Source organism: Falco rusticolus, chromosome 11 (genome assembly GCF_015220075.1).
Source record: "Falco rusticolus isolate bFalRus1 chromosome 11, bFalRus1.pri, whole genome shotgun sequence".
NCBI classification, from domain to species: Eukaryota; Metazoa; Chordata; class Aves; order Falconiformes; family Falconidae; genus Falco; species Falco rusticolus.
The window spans coordinates 22,371,708-22,390,458 of NC_051197.1; the positions used below are offsets into that span (position 1 = coordinate 22,371,708).

At 35.5% G+C, this 18,751-nt stretch overlaps 1 protein-coding gene across 5 annotated transcripts in view; it reads right to left on the minus strand.

The window, feature by feature from the left end:
• The window catches only part of COL11A1 (collagen type XI alpha 1 chain), a 159,038-nt gene that overhangs the window by 32,981 nt on the left and 107,306 nt on the right, over window positions 1-18,751 (minus strand). For all 5 annotated transcript variants that reach the window (XM_037404572.1, XM_037404573.1, XM_037404574.1 and 2 more), the window contains 7 exons: window positions 17,922-18,011; window positions 17,576-17,629; window positions 9,059-9,166; window positions 8,487-8,594; window positions 7,376-7,429; window positions 3,190-3,243; window positions 2,340-2,447 (listed from right to left, as the gene is read on the minus strand). In XM_037404572.1, the coding sequence (XP_037260469.1) occupies window positions 2,340-2,447; window positions 3,190-3,243; window positions 7,376-7,429; window positions 8,487-8,594; window positions 9,059-9,166; window positions 17,576-17,629; window positions 17,922-18,011 (576 nt within the window). The remainder of the gene's footprint in view (window positions 1-2,339; window positions 2,448-3,189; window positions 3,244-7,375; window positions 7,430-8,486; window positions 8,595-9,058; window positions 9,167-17,575; window positions 17,630-17,921; window positions 18,012-18,751) is intronic.

Here is an 18,751-nt window from a genome sequence, read left to right on the forward strand (position 1 = left end):
GACTACAGTACACGCTGAATAGTAATGCCAGGGTTATGATTATAGGTAGTTTTATTACTTTCTAACTTTCTTCATGTTTACTTTTTGTAATCTTGTAATAGTTCAACAAATGAAATTTGAATTTACTTCAACTTTTTCCTGCACTGTAAGGAATTTCAAATAATGATTTTGTAGCTAATTGTTCTAAAGAGTGATTAGAGCAGAAGCCTAGACTTGGACTAGATGACTAGTCTTTAGAGAGCTGATATTCAGAGGGAAGAATCCCACCTCAAATAAACAATATCTTCCATTTGCCAACAGTCCACTCAGTTCTACCTCATGAACATGAAAAGACATTTAGTTTAAAAAGTTGAATGCCTTATCCATTATGAATCATGGTCACGACAAACCTAAACAGCTCATTCAACTGCTTACAGAGGAGGTATTTAGAAAAATTTGAAGGCAATTAAAGATTTACTTCATATTTCTGTCTTGGAAAAGACTTTCCAAAGCCATTTGGTGAAATCCTATTCCCACTGATTTCACTGAATCAGTATTTGATGCATTAATGGACATGGTATTTTGGGACTGCTTTCAGTTCTTTTGGGTAAGAATTAATTGAGGTGTTTATCATTTAATGTTTCAAAATTTAAGTAAAATTGTCATAATTGACTATAAGATAACCTAGGTAGGCCCACAGAGTTTTTCAGATTTTCTTTACTTCCAACTCATTTTGTTAGAAACTTCCTTATTTTTAAAAATACTATCAAAATTAATTAGCAAGGAAATTCACAATTAAGGTAAAAAAATTTCAAAATTACCAATTTTCACTTTTATGAACAAAAATACTTTTACTTAATGTGTAATGTAAGTAATATCAGTAGAATTTAACTGAAGTAAGTACGATATAGTTACCATGGAATATTATATATAAGACAGAGAAAGTTGTTACTCCCGAACAGTTCATAATTACCATAAGGACTGCATTACTGAATAAAAGAAACTCCTGATTTCTCAGTGGTACTTCAATACCATGAGAAAATATGGGATCTTGGTCCATGGACAAACAAATTCAAATTAATATCTTAATCAGAGAAATAAAATTCCTCATTTGAAATATTTAATTTCAAATTGATTTTTATATTTTTGTAGCTTAGTGAACATTAAACTTAAAATGTGAAGGTGGACTTTGTTGAAAAACATCTACTGAAACAGTAGCCTAGATCAAAGAAAAATAAGGATAATTTTATTTCACTCTTTTAAAAATACTAAAAAACTAAACAATCCATAATAAAATTTAGGAATATTTTTTCTGAGGTATTATTTCTGAAAATAAAGACATTTTCAATTTCAAAGGCAATATGAATCTACACAAGACATAGGTGTTGGTGCAGTAATGAACCGTTTATCTTCCAAGGAGGTTTACAGTATTTTATAAACTTCATTGTAAGTTTTGTGAACTGCATTATGTAACATAATTTAAAAAATGATAGCTACAGGCTAAGGTTTGGCTAGTGAAAGATGAGTCAGTTTATGCATGGTGGATAGAAAGGAGAAATACTGTTTAATAAATTCAAACACTACTGCTATACTTTTCCATTTTTTAAAAGATATGATTCACATTACAGCTTAATGCGTGGATTAGAAATAGTTTCAAAGTGCTCTGTGCTCTAATGTTAATTACATGGAAATGAATGAAAGGTCCTAAACATCTTGTTCTGTTTTGTATGTTTAAGCAAATCAAATTTTTCAAAAAGCAGGATTTTTCAGCTGTAATTCTCTGGATGCAGCAGTGAGAAGCCTACATTTTACTGTACGCTCGCTTTGTGTTTTTTGACTCATCAAGTAATAATTTTAAGAGGAAGAAACATGAAACTATAGGAACCTGCCAGTGATGGCAGCAGTGTATAAGCATCATGGAGTTGTGCTAATCTTTCAGAATACAAGTAGTGTCTGCGGTGGTATCACTGAGAAACACACTATGTTGCCAAAACCTATTGTGAAAATACAGTAAATGACTAGGACATATTAAATACACCACCAGGTTGAATCTTTTCTTTAAAATGTGTATCTCCAGTAAAAAGAAGTGCTCTTGTTAAAACGTAATTTTTTGGACTCTATAAATGAATGAATTACTGAATGAAATTCTAAAGCCTATGGTAGCCAGGAGTTTACTTTCAGTGCATCCTATCAATCTCCTTCAGCATTAAATCTGTTATTTATGCATGACCTCTATGAATATGGGATCTTTCAGTTCTTATTAACTGATGCTATGATTTATTTAATAGAAGACAATACTCATTTAGCTTTTGACACAGGAATCAGTGTTCTGATCAGGGTAAAATAGTACAGGAATTTACCTGTAAGCCAATAGGGCCTGGAGGGCCAGGGAAGCCTCGAGGACCTTCATCACCTTTTTGCCCAAACATCCCTTGCTGACCTCTTGGGCCTGGCTCCCCATCACCTCCCTGTTCAGAAACAGCAAAAAACAAAAGTATCACAGGTCTGATAATAACAGCAAAAGCTCCATGGAAATGACTGGAAGAGGACTCCAAACATGTGTAATGTCTTTACAAATGCATGTACACTACCTTGACTGAATGAAATCTGTTATACAGACAGAATAACAGCATATGCCCTGGTTTAATGGTGGTCAAGTAATACTCACAAAATAATACAAATAATACCCACAATTTTTTTCACTGAATACCATTTCTCTTTCACATCTGCATAAGCATTCTAGCTGTCGAATACCTACATATTAGTAAATATGAGCAGCATACAGTTCTACCAATCTTCATGGCAGAAGAATTCAAAGCCTTCTAAATAAAAATCAAAATCAATCCCCCTGTATCAGGTAGGTTTTGAAAAGAGATACCCTCTTTTAAATGCATCTGGTACTGAGCTGATTTTACTACTGACTGTCATACATACCATCAAACAAGTTCACTGAAAGGATGGGCCCCATTCACTATTTACACTATCTCATTTTGAATAATTCCTTCAAATTATTGCCTGGCTGCAAATCTGCAATAAAATAACACCTATGCAGGCTTGTTTGCAATAAACAACTGCATGTAAGGGGACAATGACAGAACTGTTAATAGTGATTTGAAATACATTCCCGAGTAAGGGCATGCAGTTCAAAGAGCTTCTAGGTTTCAGATGAGTTATGGCAAGATTGGGGTTTGCTCTGAATAAGCTACTTACAGCTATACCAGGGGCACCAACAGGACCCTGGAGACCTGGTGGACCCGGAGGACCCTGCAACAAACAAACATCCAAAAGGAAAAGTCAGTGATTATGGCATCTGGAATAAAATTGAAAGCAAATATAGAGACAACCCCATTTGCATGATCAAGGTCTATTAAGAATTTCTACATTTCTCCATAGAGAATGTAGAATTATCACAAGTCTTTTCCATTCAGTACAAACAATCTGTATTTGTTTAGCTCCGAAAAACTCAAGATTTGCATATGTAAAATAGATTTAGTACCAGCATTTATTGAAAGCACATTTGTAATGTTTCAGGATATTTAAAATAGAAAACCACGCAAACTTGAATTAAAATGTAAAATATTTTTTTCACAATTTTTTCACAATTAAAAATACCAGACCTTTCAATGAGATTTGTGCAGAAAACCTCAACATTTAAAGCATCATCTAACAATCTATCTTTAAATGGAATGCTTATTATTTGCATATGAATTATTCAATACTTTTATGAAATTGGAAATGGTTTTTTTGCAACAGCACAAAGCTTATTTTGACCTCCAGCAGACATGAAAAAGTCTAAGCATCAGGAGTCACATTCTCTTTGATATTAAGTCTCTTTTCAACAGAATGGTAAAAAAATAAGTTTCTGAGAGGAACTCTGTAATTTCTTCGGTCTTCTTACAGAATAATAACCTTCTATTATATAAAAAATAAGTTATATTGCACATAATTTAGAAGTCAGTTATGCAGATGTGACGTGATGAAGATATCTAACCAAGTATGGGAATGCAAGATACTAGTTTATGATGAGGCTAAAGTTATGTGGTAGTTTGAGTCTGTTTTTTGCACCAGCTGGAGAGACTAGAATGATAAAGAGTGAAGCTAAGAAAGCATAAAATCATGTACCTGGCAATGCCTGAATTCTAGTATGCTATTCCAGATGGCAAGGAAGTTGTTTACAGTTTCTAGGCTGGGAATTCTGATGTAGTGCAGAATAATGCTTGGATTTAAAGACCTTGCTAGGGCTAAAATTAGATTATTCTGTCCTTTATAGGGAGATTAAGAAAAAAGACTTCTTAAGTCTCATAGCCTATTTTTTGGGTTCTATGTACATTTTAAGAGTATCTTATTTTCTAGGGAGTTTGAAGTGTCAATCTATGTATTTCTTTTCTTCTATAATTTTCTTTTCATCATATACCTGATGGCAATAGGTGAAGCAAAGCTTTTTAGCCTCTATGGTGACATACGTAAATGAAAGGACTCCTAGAAATGCTCCTATTGACTGGGGGAGGTTACCATGAGAAAGGGAATTAGCACGCATTAATTAAAACAAAAAATTACATTGGAACAGATTGCTTCTACACTCTGCAGGATGCTTCTACCTGCTCCTTCATTTTATAGGCCCAGAATGAGATCTACACATTTTTTATCTCACTTAAATTCTTATTTTGATATAAAGTATTGTTGGAAGGTACTTTGCAATTGATTAATGAGAAATTATTTGGACATATGGCTAGACTTTTTTCCATTACTCTGGAGGGCAAATGGAGAGAGACTGATCTGAATCATCAGGAGAGAATCTTCAGTTAATAAAGGCAGCTGTGGTAGCCATGGAGGTTTTGAAGACCAAGAAAGGATGTGCATCAACAATAAAATTGTACTGTCCCCAGCTAGGATATGGCAACATAGTATTTTTTGTTAGGCATAGTATAGTTAAACCCTGAAACATAAAACCTTGTTAGTTTCAACAGGAAATTGAAGATGTTTCCAGCTCTTCTTAAACAGGAAAGAGGGACCAATTCTTTGTTCAGGGTCCTTGCTGTGACTAGGCTCTAAATGCCCATCAAGGCTTTTGTGGGTGTCCAAGTATTGTGAGTATCTGTTCTTTATGTCCTGTGATTTCAAGAACTAGGCACTTACTTCCTTTTCAGAATCTTTCAGAGGTGACCAACAAGGTCTGTCATCCCTGCCCCAATATACATCTGTCAGCATGTTCAAAGGAAAGCAGATTTGAAACAAACACATTCTGAAATTGTCAGGGTTGAATGACTGCAATTGAGGGCAAATAGGATTCAATACATGTGACTTTAAATAGGATAACATTCAGCTAAGCAGGCCTGAACACTGAATCTTGTATTTCATGGAAAACATATTATATTCCCAAATGCCTTAAACCTTGAGACTGAGAGTACAGGATACATTTTCAAACGATTATGCTGCAGACACTATTTGTAAAGCGGGTCCGCTGGAACATGCCCAAATACATTAGTACTCACTATGGGGACTATGGTCACAGTCTAATGCTCAGCATAACTAGCTATGCCAGGATGATCTGAAATAGAAAGGTGCAGCATGTGTTTTTTCTGAATTTCTCTGATGCAGAAGCATCTCTAATGAAGAGGCATGTCAAAGGGGAAACAGAAGGATATGCGTATGATCTGCACGCAAAGCCTGAAGTGGAACTGGAGCATGACCTGCTTCATATGCTTTCTCTGCCCTTTCCTTTAAACACCAGATTTTTCTGTGTACACAGGGCCTGTACTGTTATGAACTTCTTTAGGTGGACAAAGAGGAGCTGCATATATTTCTGTCTGTCCCACAACTGGTTTACAACTACAACAGCAAATATATTAAGATTGACTTTCAGTTAACTGGGAACAAATCCATAGTTTTAAGACTGACTTAAAAATGTTTATATTTGTTAAATTAATTTTGCCAAGTTAACTAAAACATTCTCTCAGATTATGCAGGAATAATTTTAGTCTGAAGCAGAATTTCCCTAGAATTCGTTTATATGTGTGTTTCTTGGAAAACTGGGGTTTATAATAGAAGTGTTGTCTCATCCATATGCATAATATTACATTCCTTGTGTTAACAGGGCATTACAAATAGTTCATTATAGAACTTATGATTTGATCTAATAAGATTGTCAAAAATATGTCTGGAAATTGCAGAAGTCTTTCTTGCAGAAATAACTGAAAAGGACAAGCTAACCTTTAAAAACCAAAAAAAAAAAAAAAAAAAAGCTTGTCATTTTTTTGCACATTTTGTCACTACATTTTTTCTATGAAATTATCATAAAATTGTGATTTGCTTGGATTTGCATGTATTCTCCTAGAAAACCTAATTTGATTATGTATTAGCCATAAATTTTGTGTAATTTTTAGAAGCAATCTACCTTTATGATGCTTTATAAGTTCTTAATCACAATAAGCAGTGTTTTCAAGATAGTAAATATGTTTAGTTATGAATACTACTACGTTGAGTTCTCAGCTTTGTTAACTGTGACATTGATGAAATATAATAATTAAAAAAATCTTTCTGTAATTACTTCTTTATTGTTTCTTAAGGAAAATTATTCAAAAAAAGCACCAGTTTATCTTGAAATTTAACAGCAATTAAAACAAACCTTTTCTGAATTTTTGGGGAAGAAAGCAAAATCAAACAGAAAAACAGCTAGTTGTAGTCTTTCTAGCTTCAAATTTTATGGTGGAAAAAGCTTATTTTTATAGTTCTGGGCTCAATCAAAAGAGGAAGTGCTTGAACTTTAGAAATACTTTTGAAGACAAAAACATTTCAAATCAAATCAGTAGAAGCCTGATTAGTCTTAAATTCACGAATAGGCCTAGTGATATTTGAAAACTTGTACAAGCCATTTCATCTGAGATCTTCACTATTTTAAAATGCTGCAATCAGTTACACATGCTTTTCAGAATTAGACAGTCTTTAAAAAATTTAAAACTATATTAGTAGATTTCTCTTCTGAGTCTTCACATTGTTCACAATTGTGGCTAAGAAGCTAAAGCTGTGTATATTGACACAATCCAGTCAGTGAAGTTAAACACAGTAAGAGAATGTATGTATATCCTTAGTCTCTCCCAGCTCAAACACAGAAAGGATGAATTAAAATGGTATAAAAAGGGTGCTTAGGAATGTAGTTTGCCTATCTATTTTTTAACTATTCTGTAAGCTCAAGGAATATGAGAAATACTAAATATATGCATGGCTCTGTAAGTACAAACCTCTAGCGTTGCATTAAAAATGAACATTATTTTGAAGAAACATTTCTGAAGTGTGTCTTTGTTTCTGTTCATTGATGTAGCAAGGCTACATGCATACTTCATGCATGAATACTTTTTATTTATGAAGAACATAATGGACAAAGTATTTTGCTACTCACGTTTTCTCCCTTGTCACCTTTACTACCTTTCTGACCCGGTTCACCAATTTCACCCTGTAATTGAAAGTTGAAAGTTAAACTTCTTGTTTAAAATACTCTCCTTCACACTTAGCTGAAGTCAATATCACAGTATCTTTAAATGTTCCTTTTGATATGATTATTCTGTGTTTTCTGCTGCTGCTGCTTCAAGTGTGAAGGCCTAAAGGGGACAATTCTGCATCAATCAATGGTATGTCATATTCATCCAGATATCGATTGCTATACTGCAAAGGGCAACAAGACCTGGTTTTGAAGTATAGTGCAACTGAGCTCTAAATAAAGGAAACTGTGTTCCACACATCACCTTCAACATGAACTTACAAGGAAAGCACCCTGATTTACAGTCTTGTCTAACTGTATGTGACTGAATAAGTAGTTCTCACTGTAATGTACAATATTTCAAAACTTCAAAATTATGCAAATCACCAGGAAACCATGTCAGAAAAAAATGTTTTCTTTATACAATAATAAAAACCCAATTAAATTAAACCACAGAAAATACTCTCTGTGGGATGAATAACACTCATGAATATAAAAAGAGACCTCAAAGTCTTTACCTTTATGCTATGCTAACTAACAGAACAGTACTGGATCAAGAAAACATGCAAGATGAGCCTGAAAGGTGCCATGTCCTAAATTCAGTCAACAGAGTACCTCTGCTGCAAATGTATTATTCTGACACCCTCAACCTATTCACAGTGGTTCCAAATCACTGTACATTACTGAAAACATTTTATCTTACTCATTCAGCAAACCAAGTTTCTAAAATAGACAAAAAATCAAATTTGACATCATCTGCCTTGATCTATTCTGTCACACTTTCATCCTTGTTTCCTTGCCAGGATAAATATTGGTCTACTAGCTCTTGAACACAAATCCCAATGTCCCATCACATCTGTCCCTTAGATATCTGATTATAGAAGGGTTTTTTTTGCAGTGGGTGGAGGGAGTTTGGGGGAGGCAGGGGTAAGAGCTGCTTTGTCACTGTATTTATTGTGAGGAGAGCTACAACCAGAGAACTGTACTGACACATATTCTCACAGATGTACTAATAGCAATTATAACGATTCACCTTGTCACCATCTTCTCCGGGAGAACCACTAGGACCAGCAGGACCAGGAAGTCCTACAGGACCCTGTACTCCATCACGTCCAGCTGGACCTTGAGGACCTTTTTCACCCTGGTTTTGAAGAAAAGGAAGTTATCCACATTATCACAGGAGACTAATGATTATTTCAGTACAGGCAGTCACATTACCAATACAAAATTAAAAAAAAAATACCAACAGAAAGGAAATTATAAAGTGAAAAGAATGTATCAGAAAATTATACGAAGTAATAACAGAAGCTGATGACACTTGTACTCTAACGCAGTGGCTGGGTACAAAAGTTTTAATGAAAGACTGATTTGACAAACTTTTTTATTATATTCACTCCCTGCTGTGATAATAATGGGTTTAATCCTTCCTGGGTGTTAGAGGGTATGAAAAAAAAGTTTTTACTCTTTACTTAATTCTAAATACAAAAGAGTAGTCAGGTATTCTGAGGATATGTTTAATAGGCAAATACTAGAATGGAAAAAAGTAACATTCTGGGATGAAAAGTCTGTGCTGTGATAGTTTTATGTGACCCTGTGATTACTTACGGGAGCACCCTTCTCCCCTGCAGGGCCTGGAGGACCCTGAGGTCCAGGACGACCTGGTAGTCCAATTGGACCAGCAGTGCCTGCTGCTCCACGTTCCCCTGGTGAACCCTGAAAAGAAACAAAGGTGTATAAGAGATTTCTGATATAGCCCTAATAACTGTTGGTGGTTCTCATGACCCAGGTCAACAAAGAAGAATCCTGTTATTCAGTGAGATTCCATCTGGTGGAAGAGTACACATTCAACAGAAAAGAAAAAGGCTGAAAGAACAAGTTCATACTCAATAATTCATATTTAACACTAATTATTTTTTTTTCATAAATACCCCCTCCTGTATTTGTTCATCATAATAGAAGTGTGCTTCACCCTGTTTTCTAGAATAGTTTTACTCTGTGTTTCTAAAATAAATTAACATACTACTTTGATGAATGAATATTCACCATATTAAAACGCAGAACTAACCCACACCATAATCGAAATTTTTTGTCAAGTTTTGTGATGCACATTGCTGAGATGATCAGTATGTTTCTGCATTTCAAATCACCTGTGTAAAAATCCACTGAAGTATAATGACTAATCTGACATGTCATACAGAGGAGGCTTGGATGCACAGGTATCTTTAAAGAAGAACAGAAAAAGTTAAAAATCTAATATTGCAGATAAAAGGGGAAAAGACAGGTGCTCTATGTGGGAAAAATACTGGAATTGTGTATTCTGGGATATACTTCTACAGAGAATAATAGCAGAGAGGAATAATTTTTACTCTAACACCAATAACAGCCACTTTTAAATGAGTCATATCATTGTTATTACTATATTCTTTTAATTGTCTAAATAAGTTTTTTTCTATCTGAAACTACCCAAACATCCATAAGTGAAAATTTAGTTTCTACCTGCCATGTCATCTCTTTCTTTTGAAGCAGTGTAGGGCTTATAGCAATTCCACAAAAAGCCAACTTTTCTTTTAAATATGTCAGTCTGCCACAGAGCCAAGCTCTGTAACCTTTTATATTCTGAGCTGTGTCTTTATGGTTTCTGCTGGATTGAGCTAACTAGACAAAATGGACATAATGATTAGGTATGTAAAAATCTGCAGTGCTCTAAAAACAGAGGTACCTAGATTAATTTTTTCCACTCTTTTATTGCACTTTTAAAAAATACATATGGCATATACAGTAGAGCTGAAGGTGAAAAAGGAAAGGAAACAAGGTGTTCTGATACTAAAAATCCTTCCTAGGAAGTTATAAGGGAACAGAAGACAGTATAGATTAGAACTTGTACTCAAATAAATGGAATTTCAGAATAAAAATGTTAAATTTTGGTCTATTCATATTTGCCTATCGTTAAGTCAAAAAGCCACAATGTGGAGTACTGATTTTAAATCCTTTCTGCATGCTGGATTAATTTCCAAACAGTGATCTACAACCAAAGTTCTCTCTAACTCATAAGCAAAGAAATGGGCACCTGTTTGGAGGCACATCACAGCAAGAAAATGACAGGAAGCAAAAGACCTTTACACTCGAATTCCTGATATATCCTTGACCACACACACAGATTTTGAGCAAGTATTCTTGTGAATTGGATTCATGATAGCACAGGGGAAAATTTCCTGTTTCTTGATTCAGGTTAACTGGCACCTAAACTGCTTCTTCCTGTTCCTCGCAAGAGTCAGCATTTGTAGGGAAAAAGAAACATGATGCTCTCCTGGGTACAGGCAGAGCATGGAGAATGATGGAACTTCTTGTGCTTTTTTTGCACCATCACTGGCTGAGAACTCTTGACAGGAAATCCAGCTTTGCCAGTCCTGATACTTCCTGAGGATTCCAGATGCTGCACATCCTTCCTGTGTCCTGGAGACAAGGCAGCATGGGAACAAAGACAACAGAGTATTCTGATCCATTATATTCTACATATGAGCCAGTTTTGTGCTTACAAGTCTAATGAAAAAACTATTTCACTAATACCAGCACAGTTAGCCTTGAAATGTATGGACTCACTGGAAACTAAAAAGAAAAGAGAGCTCTCCTGTCCCTCTAAATTTATATATTTTTCACACTTTTGCAGCATCTTTTGTTTTCTGTCTGTTAAATAATATACACATTTTTTTTATGAAGAGAGCACTGTTAAAGATTTGTTTGTTGTACAGTAATATTTCCCCAGTTTTACAGCTTGACACCTACAAGACAGTTCCTAACACTTTAAAGTTATTGATAATTTCACTTTTCCAACTGATATACTGGAAGTGGGTGACATCATAGAATGGATAAGTAATAGATGTTGCAGCCTGAGGTTCTGAATAGCCAGGTTTTTTCCTATGTTTAAGCAAGATGAAATTTGCTGGCTTTGGAACCACTGGAGTTTTAAGATGCTTGCACCTATGAGGGCCCAATTTTTTTATTTTATTCATAACATACTTTACCTGGACTGACCCCATTAGCATAACTGGTACTAAATCCATAATAAGGTGCTTTTCCCTCCAGATGGCTATGACAGAGGAGAATACTGAATGGTTGTTCCAAATATTTTTACACATTATCTCATTAAGATCTAACTCTGCATGAGTGTTCAAAAAAAGTGTGCAGGAATCATAGGTGATTTTATCCTTCCAGGTGTTGGTTTTTGGTGTTTGGGGGGGGGGGGGGGGGGGTTTTGTGGTTGGTTTTTTTTTTTTTAAGTCTAGATGAATGCCTAGAATACTGTTATTTTAGTTCCTAAGACTTCAGTGAAATCAACAAGAAAAAATCAGTACCTTGCAGCCATACTACCATGGTCTCTGATCTTGTCAGCTCTCATAAGCTTAACAATTTTAGGTCATCTCATCGGTAGGATGCAAGAACACAGAGGAAAAAAAAATAATCCAACTAACTCATAGATCTTTCCTGTATCAGACAGCAGACACTAACAGTGGCTATAATTTCTAGTAGCTCTTTTTACTCAGCCAAATTTTCATATTTATCTTTGCATTATTTTTATGTTTTACATAAATTTCATATGAGTTATTAACAGCAAGTATACCTTCTGTTTTCAAGGATCCTCTCACTTCTTTGTAAGAATGGCCTCTGATCAAAGCACAACACATTAAATTATAGCCACAACTCAGAAAAGCATTTTAGGCAGCTTCTTAAGTCTGTTCTCTCTTTTTATGTTTATCACCTTTTTTTTTGTCACTATCTCACTGTGAAACAATCCCCTTTTGTTACTAAACTCCTTGTTAACCTGTGGTCTTGCAGTGGCACTCACATCCTGAAATCTTTTTATTAATTTGTGGGGGGGGTTTAAAAACTTTTCTACAGAATGGAAGTGTCATGCTTTGTCTTGTATTTCTCTTATACAGACTATAAACTCATTAGTAACCTTGTTTTTATTTCACTTCCTGTAAAGAGATATGTAATTATACTCATTGTATACATTACATAGTAGTAGCAATAGTTTTTACTGATGGTTAACAAAATGTTCAACAAGTGAAGATCCCCATGGCTGAAAAATGTTATCAGACAGAGGAACATTGCTCTAGATAGTGCAGTACTGAAAACTGTGTAGCTTACAGCTGGTTTACTCTGAGTCCAATTTGGGCATCCTATTCCTAAATGAGCTAATGAAAAATGACTGCTTGACATTCCAAAGAGCTTTCTCTCATCAGCATTCAGCATTCCACACAGTAGTATGAGAAAGGAAGAAAACAAACAAAAGACAAAGATAACAGATAAAAGAGAACTGTTAAAAAAAACACAAACAAAAACCCCACAACAAAAACCACCAGAAAAAAAATCCTTCTTCTGGAGTGCATTCATGCATCTCTTTTGTCCAAATCCCTCTAAGCACAGTAATTGGCATACACAGTATTTGGAGCAGTCATTTGTTTGGTATGCTTGCAGATGTATGTGCTAGCCAAATAAAGCTTACGATTCACTATATATGCTAGTTAGAAGCAATTGGTACTGGCAGGCAATTGAAGGAAAATCATCCAGTGGCATGAATTTGCTTCCTATTATAAATGGCAAGTGAAGACTCCATTATAATTACACTTCTGTGTGTACCCTCTGTTGGCTAAAAATAGATGGGAAAATATTTTAAGAATATTTGATGCTCATGGTCTGCTATGAGCTACCGTGAAAAAAAAAAAGCACTGAAAAACACTTTGAAGATAGCAAGTTGGTAATTAAAGATTAAATGGGAAAAAAATTCCAATTCTGGAATACTCTCAGGGCAGTGTGGTTGTGTTTGGGCCTCAAGTGGCCTGCTTGCACTACAGTGAATTCAAAGTATATTTGAAAAAAAAAAACAAAAAACCACACACCCTAAATAACTTTACCCTTCAAACTGTCTTTCCACTCTGCTCACAATTCCTGCTGCACTACATCTATTTTTCAAAGACTGGAAAAACAATATGCAAAAAATTTTGAGCTTCCTAAGTGATTCTTTCTATGACTGTTTACCTTAGCAGGGAGCGTGGCCCCAACAGGAATGGATTTATAAAGTGAAGAAGCAGTTGGTACTGTGCTCTTGACACCCATAATTTGTGTATTTCTGGAATAAACTTCATGATAATTCTTGTCCGGCACTGACTGAACTCCCATTAGCTGCTAGGTATTAGAAGCGGTCCTGGAATGTTTCTTCCAATTCAGTTTCTCAGGAAAGGAATACTGTTCATGAGCTCCAAGAGAGCTCCATGATTTCAGCCAATGGATGGTAAATGGGGGTGATTTAGACATTCACCTCAGAAAGACTCTGATGTTTTGAACCTACGCACTGACATATACATATCCTATAACAAATAGAAAAACATGGATCACCTAAATTTAAATTCAAACACATGTATTTCAGAACATGGACAACCATCACTAAACAAGATAAGGTTGTGAGGCAAAAGCACCTATGTGATGCATATTTATGAGAAGCTATGATAGTAGTGGCACAGCTACTGTGTGGGCACCCTGTCTGGGAAAGTGGTGTGTATTAAATGTCAGGTATGCTTGTGCTGTCTGGTTTGTACATGTTCAGAACAGTTCTGGTTCAAAGCACCTGAGTAGCTATCTACTTGTTAGTCCAGCCTTAGGGGCTCCTTTAACAAAAAATTAAGACACGACCTTTAGATTGAAAAGACTATTCTGATCTATCTATGCTTTCTTGATTTTGATTCATCTTTTCTTGTAACAGTTCAATTTCTTCACATGGGGTGGGATGTTATCCCTTTTGACTCCCCCTACTAGCTTCCATTCCACTCCACTCCATTCCGTTCCCAGCCACCTTGTTTTGATGTCTTTTTTGAATGTATACATACTGCGTGGTGTTAAGAAGAACTGTAAATCACAAATGCAAGTTCTTGATTTAAAGAATAGAAGCTTAAAGGCATTAAGAATTAAAAAAATAATTTTAAGAATGCAAGTACCATGTACTAAGAAATCAAGAACTAAAGCTTAAAAAGTGTGCTACAGCAGATCTTTTCCAGTAACGTAGAATTAATCCAAAAGCAAGAATCTTCATACTAATTTTCAGGTTTTTCATCCTTGTTTAATGCATTCTAATCACAGTATGAATTGCAGGGACATGAGAGAATTTTATTTTTGAAATAAAAAAAAAAAAAGCATTTCAGCTCCTCCATTACTTTTTTTGTGTAACAGGAATAGCTGTGCTGATTTTTTTTCTTACTTAGTTGCACTGAGTGAAAGAAGTAAGTTGACAAGATGACTGTCAAAACCTACACAACTCACATTTGGGAACAACTGTACCATGTTTTGAATACTAGTGCATCCTTGTAGAACTTGCTTGCATAACAAACAGCAATAGAGAATAGGTAACTTTAAGCATATCCTACTTCAAATACTTTTCAGTGGATAACTACCAGAAACCACAGTGAAAGAGGCAGCAGACATATAAATAGTAGAAATCCAAACATGAAACAAAATTCTAAATATAAACGAATGTTAAGCACAGGACCATCTAGAAAAAGCCTAGTCACACTACTCAAGGAATAATAATTTACTGCTTTTGAGGAATAAGTACTTATCACTGCTTTTCTATAATGATCATAAAGAAAAAAACAACTACAACACCACAAAAAATTGGTAAATACATTTTTATGCCTGTGTTGGGCTTAAAATATTGAGAAGGAATATTACTGCATGACATGATTTTACATAGCTGTTACTAGCTGAGCAAGCAGTTTTACTGATCCTGTCTACAGACACAGTCCATACAAGAAGTACAGTAAAGATAAAGTTTTTAAGGCAATGGTTGGTTTTGGTCATCTTATATTCTAAAATCCTTAAGTAATTGTATAACGCATCATTTCATATTCATAAAATGGTATCAGGAATAAGCATTCTTATATTCTTGCATTATCTATTTTCCCATGGAATTCAATGGGCAATTTCAAGATGCATGTTACTATTTTCCAAAATAAGGTATGTTTTTACAATGCTCATCATACTTTCTCAAAGTTCTTAAGCTGGCTCTACAATTTTTCCCTTTTCCTACAGAACCTAAACTTTCATTGAAAGATATTTTTTTCAATGTAGATACTGTAGTAAAAATAATGGTGTGGTGTGACTGCTGCTATATCATTCCCTGTACCAATTTCAAAGCACTTTAAAACAGGATTAAGATGTCTTCCCTTAAGTAAATTGAAGTCTCCAAACTGTGAGTGAAAAACTTCAATAGATTGAGACAACTGTCTTCAAACCTTTTTTTTAAGATAGCAAATAAATAAAAAAATATAAAATTGTGGTGGAAAGAAACAGACCATGTCACATTTCGTGACTATACTGAAATTACTGAAGTAGAATATTTATCTATGATTTATTTTTTTCTTTATATAGGAAAAATTATGCTATCCCAATCTAAACAAAACGAACATTTCACAATGAGTTAAAATGTACCAAAACTCACACATAGGCTGGTATATGTTTCAAAACATTAGATGAAATAATAAGGGTACAAAAGTAATAATGCCACATATTTAAATGCTAGCTTAGGCTACGCAGAGCAACAGCAGTATTTTTAACATTATGTGTGTCATCTGTATGAGTGAACTGCAGTTGTACAAAGGGAACACAGCTGTATTGGGTTTGCATGGCAAGGTTTTGGTTAACAAAATTACTCTGAAAGCAAGTTTTGTTAGTGAGGGAGCTGCAGGAGCGTCTTCTGTGAGAAGCTGCTAGAAGCTTCCCCTATGTCCAGCCAAGTCAATGCCAGTCGGCTCCAAGATGGTCCTGCTGCTGGCCAAAGCTGAGCACATCAGCAATGGTGATAGCGCCTCTGGGGTAACATATTTAAGAAGGGGGGAAAAACTGCTGCACAACAGCAGTTGGAAGAGAGGAGTAAGAAAGAATATGTGAGAGAAATAACTCTACAGACACCACGGTCAGTGAAGGAGGGGGAGGAGCAGCCTCCTCTGCAGCCCCTGGTGAGGACCATGGTGAGGCAGGCTGTGCCCCTGCAGCCCATGGTGGTTAACGGTGGAGCAGATATCCACCTGTGGCCCATGGAGGACCCCCACACCAGAGAAGATGGATGTGCGTGAAGTTGGCTGTGACCCATAGAGACTCCACAGTGGAGCAGGGTTCTGGCAGGACCTGTGGCTCCATGGAGTGAGAAAGCCTATGCTGGAGAAGGTTTTCCGGCAGGACCTATGACCTCATGGGGGACCCATGCTGGAGCATTCGGTTCCTGAAGGCCTGCACCATGTACAAAGGACCTATGCTGGAGCAGTCTGGAAAGAACTGCAGGCTATGGGAAACACCCATGCTGGAGAAGTTTGTGGAGGACTGTGGGTGGGTCCCCATACTGGAATAGAGGAAGAGTGTGAGGAGAAAGGAGTGACAGAGACATTGTGTGATGAACTGACTGCAACCTCCATTCCCCGCCCCCAGTACTGCTTGAGGGGAGGAGGTAAGAATTTGGGAGTTAAGTTGAGCCTGGGTAGAAGGGTGGGGTGGGGGGACAGTGTTTTAAGATTCGGGTTTTTATTTCTTATTATCCTACTCTTTGATTGGTAATAAATTAAATTAATTTCCTAAAGTTGAGTCTGTTTTGCTTGTAATGGTAATTGGCAAGTGACCTCCCTGTCCTTATCTTGACCCATGAGCTTTTCATCATATTTTTAATCCTCCTGCCCAGTTGAGCAGGGGGAGTGATAGCACAGCTTGGTGGCCACTGGTGCCCAGCCAAGGTCAACCCACCATAACAGCATGAATCCACTACCTATTATCAATAGATTTTCCAATATGGAAAACCTCTTTCATCTCAACAATACCTTGTGTAAGTGACAAGTAATTGTGTAGTTGGCAAGCAACAAGTGAATCTCTTTCCTACTGATAGCAGAAGGTTTCAGATATTCACAACCTTCACATTCCTTGAATGTTTATTAGTATGGATAATTAGTAGAACATAATTATTGGTCACACTGAATGACTGTCTGCTGTTTTACAGACTTCGTTGATGAAAACATTACAGCAGGTAAAGAAAAAAAATTACTAGAATATTGTTTATATTTCCATAGAATTATTATGTTTACTTACAACTGGGCCAGGTGGGCCTTGTGGGCCTTCCCCTCCTTTCAGACCAGCTGGACCCTAAAAAATGAAAATAATAATAATAAAAAAAGCTGATCTCTTTTTGGAAAGTTCAAGAGTTATTTTTCTAACACATGTAAAAAGAAGAATCTAAATATTGAAAGACAAAAAACTGAATAAATTCTTTTTGCTTATATAGCCAATGATATTTAAAATGTTGGATGTTTGAAGTCTGTTCTCCTATTTCATTCATTTTTAAGCACAGTAGAAGATCCCATGAAATACAACAGTTAATCCATTGTTTCTTGTATTTAGAAACACATGTCAATTGTTCTATATGCTTATATCATACCTGAGCACCAGGAAGGCCTCTCTCTCCAGGGAAACCACGAAGACCTGCTGGTCCATCTTTCCCAGGAATTCCTTGAGGGCCTGGGTCACCCTTGGAAATATATTACATTTTGATTAAAAAAAAATATGTTTAAAATGTTTATGTTAGTCATTAAATGAGTAATGAAAATTAAATACCAGATCCTAGTTATAGTAGTGACAAAAAAGACTAAGCCCCCACTTATTCACCCACTAACTCTTTTAAGATTTTCCATACAATAGTCTATCAGTATGGTTAAATTTATAACGAGCTTTGACAAAACACAGTATTAGTTACAGAACATAAAATATGTTTAAAGATACATTCATTAAAAATTTACAATGCCCACTGAAAATGGAAGATTGAATAGAATTACATAGTAACTAGAGAAGTAGTATTTCTCTTGTGCCCCAATGGCGGCCAAAAATAAGCACAGAGTTAAATTTGGTAAGTGCAATTTTGCTTTTTAGCCAGTATGACATATCCTACTTTAAATGCCAATGTATAATTTTCCACCATGGTGTGAACATGCCATTGCTATGTATTTCCATTGTGAATGTGTGGTGTATATAAAATATTTTTTAATTTGTTTTTGCAAAAATACTAACTATTGGCTCAAGAGAATTATCATTATTTCAGTGGAAGCAGACACATCTATAAAATTGGAATCTTCCAGTCTTCAAAATCCTTCTGGGTGAAACATGTCAATTCTGATTTTATATTGCATATTCTGATTTTATTCTGCATGTTCTGCAGGATGATCTGAAATGTGAAACTGCCAGCAATTTATCTGTACCTTCCAATTTGTTTCC